Genomic DNA, 11,265 nt, shown 5'->3' with positions numbered 1-11,265 from the left:
TATCTAAAGAGAAATATTTGACTTGGCAAATTTGGTTGTAACCCTTCATAAAACTTCATAATATATATTACGTTAAAATATTTTGAGAAGTTACACAAATGCAAATTATATTTTGTACGGAATATGGAATAAGATATGCACTCTACAAGTTTGTCTTTAATGTTAAGTAGAGAACTTTGATAAGTATAAGGTTTAACAAAAGCTGAACTATATATTTAGAAATATATTAATGTATAAAACTGTGTCCTAAAGCCGCACTTGTCGCTATATTTTTTTAAAATTTTTTTCCAGTTAGAATATGTGTGAATCGAGGAATAAACTAAATAAACGGATATACGAAAAGCAATTGCAGTAAACAAATGCGATAATTTTGCAGCGATTTCTGTATTATTATATTTTTTAGTTGTTTGTGTGGTTTAATTTTTGCTTTGGTTTAGTTTTTGTAAATTACCCGTCTGCATTGACAATTGGTTGGAGGGTTTGCGGATCAATGAGGAGGCTGCCAATTGGCACATTCGAAATGTCTGTGACGGCCCAGACCAGTCCCGACGTTCCCGACGACGGAGAGCAATTGGACGAGGAGTTGGAGGATGGATCAGCCCCGGTGGCTTCGCTTCCCATATCCACCGGCGATGCGGCAATGGCTCCTGGTCCGCCACCGCCACCCGCCGATGACCCAATGATGGGTGGTGGTGCCATCCGGCTGTGGTGGGTGGCTGTGCTCACCATGGATGGTGGGGGGTGGTTCAACTCCGGCGTCTGCCTGTCGCTGCCGTAACCCGTCGGCGATGGCGTTACGGAGTCGGAGCGCACGGATTGGGTGCGCGTCTTGTAGCTGGACGGTGGGGAGGTCGAGTTGGTTTATATATATGTTGGTTGGTTGGTTCATTTGTTGTTGTTATGGTTGTTGTTGTTGTCGGGGGATTGCATACAAAAATGTTTTTTGGTTTTTTTTTGGGTATTTTTTTTAAGGTTCTCAATTTAAAATTATTCATAATTTAAGAAATGGAGCGAGAGCGATTTTGAGTTTGGGTACATGGACATGGTTTTAAAGTAAACTTGTTTTTTTTTCTCTGACCGGTTTCACAAGGTTTAAAAATTAATTTATAATTTTTGGGCTCAAAAAATATTTTTTAAATTTATGTGTTCAAAGATTTTTATGAACTATTTTTTTCTAATTTTGGAAAATATTTTAGAAATTATTTTATAATTTTTACAGCACTTTAAGTTAATTTTGAGGTTTAAATAGATAATGATAATACAAAACATAGATAATGACAATACAAAACATAGGTAAGTCTTTAAAATTAAATCAAGAAATAACAAAAAAAAAAACAAAAAAAATTAACTAAAATAAATATTCCTATCCAAGTGAAACCGGTTACTTTAAATTATCTTAAACAAATAGGCTTTGCGGCTAGGCTACTCACCCACTGCTGGAAGGAGACAGTCGCCATGGAGTGCTGCCAGTCGAGTCCTGCTTCACGAAGCCACCGCGTCCGCTTTTGATCGAGTTGGTTGAGTCGCCGCGTGGCAAGGAATTGTTGCCAGGACCTCCCGAACTGGGCGGTCCGCCGTAGTTGCCAAAGTTGTGCGACTTGGGCACGGCTCCACCGGATCGCATGCCATCGCGTGATTCCGTGGACTATATATATTAATTATATTAAATATTTGTGAGAGAAAAATTTCGTATATAGATCGTACATTCTGCATCTGCAGCATCTTTCCATTGGGCCTCTTGGGTCGAGGGGGCTGCGATTGCTTCTGCTGCTGTTGCTGCTGCTGCTCCCAGCCGCCGTAGCACTCCTCATCGCCACCGCCGCCGGAATATCCCTCGTGATTGCCTCCAGTTCGACTGAAGATGCGGCTGCGCGCCCGATCGTAGTCCTCCTCACGCTCCTCGAAGCTCTTGGCCTTGCGATCCAGCGAGAGGGGGCACAAGTATGGCGATTGACGCACCTCGTCGAAGCTGTGCGTGTCCCGCTTCAGAATTGACTTGCGTGCATCGTCGCGCACCAGCGACTGGAAGCGGATCTGAAAGCGTATTGATTAAGTAATTAGTAAATATTAAATAGGGGGTTTAAGTTCGATTAAGTTTACCTCTGGTATACGCGTGTTCTTGGCAACGGCAACAATCACACACTGTTGCGTTTCGGTGTCCACATTGTGCTCCATGCCAAAGAAGGCGGCCGTGCGATGGATCAGCATACGATTGTACGAGGAAGCTGGCGGAAAACGATACTCACAACCGCGACTGTGGGGGAAAAAGGGGAGAAATCAATTAGATTTTAATAACATTTTTCAATTATTTCGAACTTTTTCATATCAAATTATTATTTAAATAATTTAAAAGGCGCTTTGTGTTATTTATTTGAAATTCCTTAGTAAGAAATTTAAACAAAAATGTAATTTTAAGAATTTAAAGGCTCCAAATAATTATGTATTATTTCCATTTTAATTGCCTAATAAGAAATTTAAATATAATTTTAATAATTTAAGAGCTCCAAAAATTAAATTTAAATTCTTTATTGTAAGAAATATAAATAAACTTTAAATTTAAATTTTATAATAAAATTTTTAAATATCATTTTAAAAAATGTAATGTTCACATAATTATGTATAATGTAAAATTTAAATTCCCTAATAAGAAATATAAATAAAAATATGGTTTAAATAATTTCAAGGCTCTAAATATTTGATGTAGAATTTAATTTTAAATTTCCTAATAAAAAATTGAAACTAAATATCCCTGATTTTACCTATTTTCCTGGATGAACTCTATCAGATCCTTCTCGATCTTCAAGAGGATATTGCGATCCTTGGGATTCTTGTTGAGCGTGTCCCGGAAGAAGACCAGCAGATCGGTGCCGCCGTAGTCCGTGTACTGCTCGCTCGAGTTCTCTGATTGATGAAAGACTAGAATCAGTGAGTGATGAGCCGGGGTATTCGGCCAATGGACGAAGAGCCGCAACTTACCGCGCGAAATGAAGCCCGAGGTGTTGTTGCTCGAGTTGTTGGACAGGCCGTTGTTGGACATGTTGTTGTTGTTGCCATTTCCACCGTTTCCCCCTCCTCTATCTCCACCGCCGCCGCCTCCTAAATCAATGCTTCCTGATGAGCTGCCACCGAGATTCTTCAACCGTGGTTTGTTACCTTTGGCATTGGTGTTGGCGCGATGCTTCTTGCCTCCGCCTCCTCCTCCGCCTCTGGGCTCGTAGTGATACTGCTCCTCGTCGTGGTTGTTGCTCAGGTTGCTGTTCTGGCTGGACATCTCGTGACGATCGTGGCGTTCATGGCGCTCCGCCGCCTTGTAGTTCATTCCCGAGTTGTAGATCACACCCGCGGATGAGCTGTTGTTATTGTGTGGTTTGCTGTCCAATCCGTTGGACTTAAGATCCACCATGAACTTCTTGCCGCTGTTATTGTTATACTCCATGCCGCTGCCATTGCTGTTGGTGCGATTGTGTTGGCCACCGCCGGACTTCTTTGGTGGCGAAAGCTTTGGGAACTCCGCCTCGTTGCTCAATGGCACATTTTGCTGCGGCTTTGGGGGCACATTCTGCTGTTGCTGCTGCGGTTGCTGACTAGTGACAATCACGGCTGGCGTCTCCATCAACGGCGAGTTGCCCCTTCCAGTTGATTGTGCTTTGCTATTGATATTGTTATTATTGTTGTTGTTGTTGTGCTCGTGGGATTCCCCCTGGAGCTGCTGCTGCTGCTGTTGCTGCTCGGAGGCAGCCCGCGGCGTTGGCGTGCGAGGTGGCGAAGTGGACTCACGCATCGCATGGCTGCGCGTCAGATGTTTGCCCTTCATGTTACCCTGTAAGAGAAAAAAAAGAAAAAGCAAAGTAAGTCGAGGGGTGAAGTAATTAGTTTCGAATTAGTAGCAAACGAATGTCAAAGTTTACCAGGGGTGAGACCGTCCACAGGCGAACTTCGATGTCGGAACTAATAAACCAAAGGCTTTTAAAGGATAAAGGTTATTTACAAGCTTAGGTGGCTTTTTTTTCGATTTTTCTACCTAATAAAATTGTAGTTCTGACGTTTGGCAAGTTTACTTTGATTTTCCCTTCTCTCAAATCTAAAATGGCATTTAAATTTGCTTTTCTAGAGGTTTCACTTTACCAACAAAAGGCAGTTATTCAATTGTTGGCTCATTGAAATGTGAAAAACAATCGGCCCACTCACACAGGAAAAATCGAAAAGGTTACCGGGGAGTAAACTCCGCCTGGTGGTTGCCGTGCTAGGCTTATAATATATACGATGATATATAGTATATGCACCTCAAACTCTGCCCAGGATTGCCTTTTGACATTTTTCGCGCGCCGAGGGACAGCAGAGAAATCGGAGGATAAACGCAGTCAGGCGTTCGTTCAGTTCTGTCGGTCAATCGTTCAAGTTTAGTCATCAGGCACATTAATTTCGTGCCTTTCCTATTTGTTTGCCTTCGCCCCCATTGATTTTGTGCTATACGAAAAGCCAACAGAAACTGACATCATTAATCAGCTGTTGAAGTCACTTGACGTGGCCATTGGCCAGCAGGCTAAATTAACACTTGAAGCTTCAATAAGTAAGGATTAAGATTTTCGGAATAGGGGATGGCTATTAATTTGTAAAGGGATTCGATTCCCTAGCCTAATATCTTTACTGTAATTTATTTGGAAAATCTAGTACACAATAAAATATTTATTAAGTGTGTTTAATATAAACTGATTTTAATAACAAGCTTATATGATTTTTTCCCTGAAGTAAAGTACTCTAAAACCTAAATCGTAATGGTAAATATTTTATATCTTTCTAACCTTAAATGTAAGATATCCTCTATATTAATGTCTTCATTTTATTTTATTTGAATCAAGTAAAATTGATTAATTAAAAGCCTTTTAGATTTTTTCTATGAAGTAAAGTACTTGCAATTTGAAATCTTTTTTAACCTTAAATGTAGGCAATCAATTTCTAAGTAATTTCCAGATTTTCCGCTCAACAGGAAAAAAGGAAAAAACTTTATTGCCCAGCTTATTTATTGCAATTGGCAGATTTTGTGAAAACAAAAAAGTAAATTGCTGCCCAACCTCAGCCGTGGCTAATTTTCCAATTCTTCGAACTGGCTTTCAAAGTGATTTCCAGGAATCTGGTACGCCCATTTAACTTTCATTGTGGGAAAAATCAATAAATCGACCTTGGAGCTACGCAGCAGCACCAAAAAGCCCAACCAGAGCTCCGAAAATTTCAAGGGAGCGGGGGTGGAAAAACAAAGGACCAGGTTTGAAACCACTCTATCGCCCAGGACATAAACAATGATTGACGATAAATCCTGCATGAGCAGTTAACCAAGGCAACCGACCAACCGACCGACCAAACCACCCACCAACTCACACATAAACCTTGAACTCTGTTGGCAAAAAGCGTTTAGAACTGTCTGCGATTGTGGGATTGTGGGGCAGTAACGAGGAACTGCAGCAGGAGCAATCAGAAACACGTTTACCAATTGCAACACTTTGGCCATTCGGGGTCGATTGGGGAATTTCCAGCAAATGCGATTCGCAGAGCCGTAATCCCCACCCCCTATGTACCCTCTATATACCCTTTACCTCCCCCCTTTGGACTGCCAGTGACCTGACCCAGTTTACTAGACGTTTTTTGGGCGTGTATCCTTTGCTTTCGAGAGTTCAGTTCATGGCTGCACTTATGTGTGTGCATCCTGCGAGCGAAAGAGAGATAAGAGAGAGAGAGCTACGAGCATCGAGAGCAGGGCCGAAAGATGATGATGATGAGAAGTGGAGAGAAGAGAACCCAACTGCAACGCGACACCTGACAGGACCTGACCTATATAGAGACCACACTCTATAATCTCTGCATTTGCCGTTTTGAACCATTTTATATTAACCTGCTTTACATGAAGTACATACTTGGTTCTTGAAATGGGTTCCTATGTAATACAATATGATACCCCACCCTTAAAAACTTGGAAGGGGTCTAACAAAATATTTAACCTTATAATATTATAACATCATAAATTATGGCAGGTGAGTAAGTAGTTTATAATGAGCCTGATTGCTAAAAAGTTTATTTAAATGTAAATGTTAATGAAAACTGGACCTAATAAAAGTATAGATTTTCTATTATTAAAAAGTTTTCTAATCATTAGTTTCCTATATATTAAAATAATTAAAATACTTTAAAAATGATTTACTAACATCTAAAAAAAACTTTCTTTTTAGAACTGCGAAATATTTTTATTAAAGCATACATCTAGAAAAAGCATGTTTTAAAAATATATCCTCTAAATAATATTCAAAATTATTCAAAGAACTTCACAACCTCATCCTTATTTTAATAATCATATGGATTAAGAATCTATATTTATTTTGGGTTTTCCACTATACTTACTCGTCTATTGCCGAAGCTGTTCTGACGTCCCAAGTTGGAGGATCCGGCCGCCGTCTGGCACTCCTCGCCGCAGTTGTTGTTGAGGTTGCTGCTGCTGCAGTTGCTCGAGATTGTGGCCACGGAAGTGGAGGATGTTGCCGCTGCGGATGATAATGCTGCTGCTGCTGTGACTGTGGATCCTGTTGCTCCAGTGGCAGTGGCTGCTCCAGCGGCTACTGATCCGGTTACTCCTGCTATTCCCGATCCCGATCCTGAACCCAATCCGGATGAGTTAGTGTTTGAGGCAACAACGGCGGCGTTGGCACTGGCAACAACAACAACGGCGGCCGCAGCGGCCGCTGTTGAGGCAGAAGCGGCAGAGGATAAATTGGTTGGAATATTCGTAGCTAGGGCTACTTGAGATTTTGTGGAACTCATAATCACAGTTTATGTCAAGTGTACTGAAACGGAAACGGGAAATCGCAAAAATAAGTTAGTAAAGCAATCAAAACTTTAATTTATTTATTTGATGGTATCACCGGGCACTTGGTATAAAAGTAATACAAACAAATAGGAATCCTTGGGGAAATTAAAAGTTCATATACTAAAGAATAAATTGGAATAGTTACTTCTAACTCTGGACAAAAAAGTTTTAGAAATAAATATGGCAAATGTCATCTTTTGAATGGTTAAATAAAATATTACAATTTCCTAAACCCATAATGATTACCTCAATATGTGAGTTAGACTATTGCATTTTGTTTATACGGTTTTATGTAGCTCCAAAAATTTGTGAACAAATTTTCGTTTATGGTTAGTTTTGTCTTTTATTTTCTTTTTGTCTCTGCGGCTCATAAGAATTTTTGCTTAGTTTTCTTTTTAGTAATATTTGTACGAATATTTTATATTTTTCTTATTATTCTTTCAGAAAAAAAATCATATTTGTCGAAAAGTTTGCGGCAGTGCAGTTGAGAGAATATTTTTTATAAAAAAGGTTGAACCAAAAATCTCTGACGCTGTTGTTGTTTTCACTCGATTTGCTTTGGTTTTGTGCGAGACTTAGATTAGTTTACTTTTAGTTTAGTTTGTTTATAAGATGCAAGGCTTAGTATTTGTAGATAAATAGTTATTGTATTGGATTTTCGTGGCAAAAAACTTTGCGAAGGAAGGAAAAATAAAACACTATTTAAAGGTGTTTATTTTGTTTTTCTTTGTTATTGTGGTAATTGAGTTTTAAAACGTTTGGTTGTTTGTTTGTTGTTGTTGTTTGTTTGTTTTTAGAACGTTGTTTATCACATTTACACCATATCACCGAAAATCAGAAGATGCCCTCTCGTTTTTTTGGTCTGTACACTTGCTTGATTTTCCCAGTTATTTTGTTTAAAAATTAATTCATTTATGCACTAAACACTTAAGTGGCTATTTCTATAATTAATTTATATATATATGTATGTATATTGTATAGTTAAAAATATTTTAGTTAAAGCTTTCTTTCTTTCTGGTTGTTTGTTTTGTGATTATTTCTCTCGCTGACTTTTCCTTTTCCTCGATTTTTGTGTAGTTATTTTATTTGTTCATTTGTTGTTTATTTTTATTGAGTTATCTCCTTCTGGTTGTTGTCTATATAGTTCAGGTTCTTTGAGGATTTCTTTGATTTCCTGTTGTTTCCTGTGGCACACATTTTACTATCTGCAAAGTTGGATGAAGTTTTAGTCGACGGACACGGGCTTTTCTTTCTTTCCCAACCGAGAGAAAAACGCGCAGGCGAGAGAGAAGACAGAGTGAGACAGAGAAATCGAGAAATGAAATCGAGAGAATCCCTCCGCAAAACTGTGTATCCGTGTATCACACACTCGTAGACAATATGACCTTGTTTACGATTTATTTTGATATTCAAAACTGCACGAACCAAAAGCCGAGAAAATTTCATGATGCGAATATTGCCCTCGGCACGATTAGAAGGGTGGATATATTATTCGCCTGCTCTCTTTTTTATCTTCAGGGCTCCTTAGCTCCTGGCGAATATCCTTATAAGGACACTAACCACACGCACACACCAAAAGCACCCAACTGGTTCCCTTTCTAGCGTAATTATCTCGAGTTTTTGATTGCCACAATTTATGGGAGTAGGTAGCTAATTTCGTTTTAAAAAGGGTTCTGTTGAATGCCCAAAAAATTTTTCAAAATTTTGATGTTTATCTGTCCGAGTTGAATGGACTTTGCATAAATAACTGAAGCAAGTCGGTGTTTGCAGCGGCAAGTAAAGGAATCTTGGGAAAGGGAGCGCAGCTTTTTGGTTTATATAATTAAAATCTGCGGTGTGCTGTAAGGGCAACGGAAAATTCCCATGGAATATTCTATTGGGCATACACATCATTCATTTTCTATTGAAAGAAGCAAAGAGTTTGTCATCTTCGCTAAAAGTAAATTTTAAACTCTTAATTTAATACATGTTCAAGATTTAAATCAGATTTTAAGTATATCATCAGGATTTGATTTATAAATGTGAAACAATTTTTAAAAGTTTGTATTAGGATTTAAGACTCCTGTTGTGTATAAGAGTGAGATTATAATGATTGAAATATTTATTAAATTTGTCAAAAAAAAAAAACAATAAAGTATTATTTTATAAAATTTAAGTTTAATATTTAAATCATTTTCCTTGTTAAATAAATAACCTGCTGATTAAATAAATAACTACAAATGGTATACAAAGTAACAAGAGCATGATGACATTTTCAAACACTTTTCATTTATTTTACCAACAAGGTATTGGGTTTACCAATTATGATAACTTATGATTTTCCTTTCATTTTTCCCTTACGAATACGAATACCCAAAAGAAAAGACCCAAATGCAAATATAAACAAAGCAGACGAGGGAATAGATGAATGAAGGTTTTTGAAAAGGCCCTCCTCCCCCAATTTTTTTTGTTTGAGCCAAAAACACCTGGCCAAATGCGAAATGCCATGACAGTCGCAGTGAATCTTTTATTCTGGGAAATACCCGCGAAAAATGCGAAAGGCGAGTGGAAGGGACAAACGAGAAGAGAAACGGGGCGAGATTTGGAGAATCGCTTGAGAGAGAAAAGCGGAAAAGTGGGCAGGTGACAGATGACGTAGCCGCCTTAAAAAGAAACACGCATACGACGTGTGGCACACGACCCAAACGAAGGTGACGACGTCGTCTTCGTCTTTTTCCACCGCTTTTCATTCCCCTCGTAATAACCGCTTTTGGTGAAAATACGGCAAAGGCAAAAGCGAAGGAAATTTGGGACAAGAGTCGGAAAATTGCATTCGGGAGAGGAATCGGGAAATCGGAATCAGAATCCCCAAGTGGGTGGTTAGGGGATGGGGGGATGGAGAATTATGGGTTGCATGTGGCACGGTATTACGACTTGGCCTTCCTGCTGTTTAGCTGTTTACAGCTGCTCACTCACTCATCACTCACACCCTCTCCTTCTCTTTCCTCGCCTATCGACCTCTCCTCCTTTAGACGGCCAACCGCTCAAAGCGACAAACAAAAAAGCTTCCCCATAGTGCCGAGTACTAGGAAATGTGTTGCGGTTGTCTAGTCTGCGGAGAATCAGCTCCAAAGCGCCTGCGTGGGAGAATCCGAAAAAAAGGAGAGAAAACGAGCCTTATGAATAGTACACTCACCAAAAAGAAATAAAAGAAGCTTCCAAAAATTACCCTAATACAATTGTTATAGTTAAAAACTAAAATATAGATTTATTCAAAATTTAAAGGATTTTTACTCAATATTGAAGATTTGAAGGCTTTGAAAAACTTTATTTAAGAACAAAAAAAATTGTTCGTCTCACCTAATTAATAAAGAGGTTCAAACCCCTTTTTCTTGCAAACTATATATTTTGTTGAAATTAAAACTACAAAATACTTTAAAAATAATTTTTAAGAGTTATGTTTTAAAATAATGGACTAGATGAAAGTTATTGGTCAATACAAAATGAATAAGAGACTTTCTTTTTTTATACTTAGAAAATTATAAATGTTATCAATTTAAATCAAAAGAAAATCGAAACCAGCATTTCATTACAATGTAATTTATTTTTTATTGTTGTTTTAAAAATGCTCAAGTGTTCAATTTTTGTAATTAAAGGTGCAACTTTTTTGGAAGACCTAAAATTTTTTTAAGTGTACTCATAGAGAGAGCATGGCGTGCCTGCACTTTAGAAGCTCCGAGCAGGAAGTTGGCTGCAATGCACTCGCAAAAGACGGCGGAAGGGAAATGGAAAATGAGCCAGCGAAAAAACCCCAACAGTGGCAAGAAGAAGCACCAAATGGGGCGTGCATTTCCACCTAGAGCCCAGATAATGATTATAATTTGTTGACAAGTCGATGATACATTTCAAACATGCATTTTTCCAAACCCTCACATGGAAAAACTCTTACTATTTTGTACGTGAAAACGTCACCGAATTACGAGAAGGAAAAATATAACAAAAAGCTGAAAAAGAAAAGTACGAAATGAAAAACGACGAACCCGAGGAAAAGACCCGAACTCTCGTGAATTTTTGTTTGTGTGTGTGTGTGGGGGAAAACGTGTGCGACTGTGTATGTATAATACACCAAAAAGGCCACAAGAAAAAAAAAAGATTGTCTTTAAACCAAATGAAAATTCCTCGCGACTCGAAAACATTTTCGATCTTTTATTTTTTGTTTCGCACACATTTTTCTTTGCACTTTTTTGTATATATATTTTTAAACACTCTGCCCGGCAAAAAAAGGGGCTTCTTTTCTAGATTTACCACTCGATGTCTGCAGTTTCACTCGCACAATTTTTTCTGGTGGATTCTCTAAAACCGATTTTTTGTATTTTTTCTACGCGCGTGCCATTTGTATATTTATTTTTTGTACTTTTGTATTTTCCACTGGC

The 11,265-nt window shown here is 38.4% G+C and overlaps 1 protein-coding gene across 10 annotated transcripts in view; it reads right to left on the bottom strand.

Moving 5' to 3' along the window:
- The window catches only part of enc (R3H domain containing protein encore), a 29,352-nt gene that overhangs the window by 8,719 nt on the left and 9,368 nt on the right, over window positions 1-11,265 (bottom strand). For 2 of the 10 annotated variants that reach the window (XM_044394642.2, XM_044394644.2), the window contains exons 2-8: window positions 6,391-6,830; window positions 2,977-3,820; window positions 2,760-2,916; window positions 2,101-2,254; window positions 1,705-2,034; window positions 1,431-1,645; window positions 452-835 (exon numbers count right to left, since the gene is read on the bottom strand). In XM_044394642.2, the coding sequence (XP_044250577.1) occupies window positions 452-835; window positions 1,431-1,645; window positions 1,705-2,034; window positions 2,101-2,254; window positions 2,760-2,916; window positions 2,977-3,820; window positions 6,391-6,807 (2,501 nt within the window). In that variant the 5' untranslated portion in view covers window positions 6,808-6,830. Of the gene's footprint in view, window positions 1-451; window positions 836-1,430; window positions 1,646-1,704; window positions 2,035-2,100; window positions 2,255-2,759; window positions 2,917-2,976; window positions 3,821-3,908; window positions 4,011-6,390; window positions 6,831-7,099; window positions 7,219-11,265 lie in introns of those variants that run through there. The other 8 variants (XM_070215774.1, XM_070215775.1, XM_070215776.1 and 5 more) reach the window with 8 other exon arrangements.

The sequence above is a fragment of the Drosophila takahashii genome, chromosome 3L, assembly GCF_030179915.1.
Source record: "Drosophila takahashii strain IR98-3 E-12201 chromosome 3L, DtakHiC1v2, whole genome shotgun sequence".
NCBI lineage: Eukaryota > Metazoa > Arthropoda > Insecta > Diptera > Drosophilidae > Drosophila > Drosophila takahashii.
The sequence above is the reverse complement of the archived record's forward strand: the minus strand, read 5'-3'. Positions and strand labels throughout refer to the sequence as shown.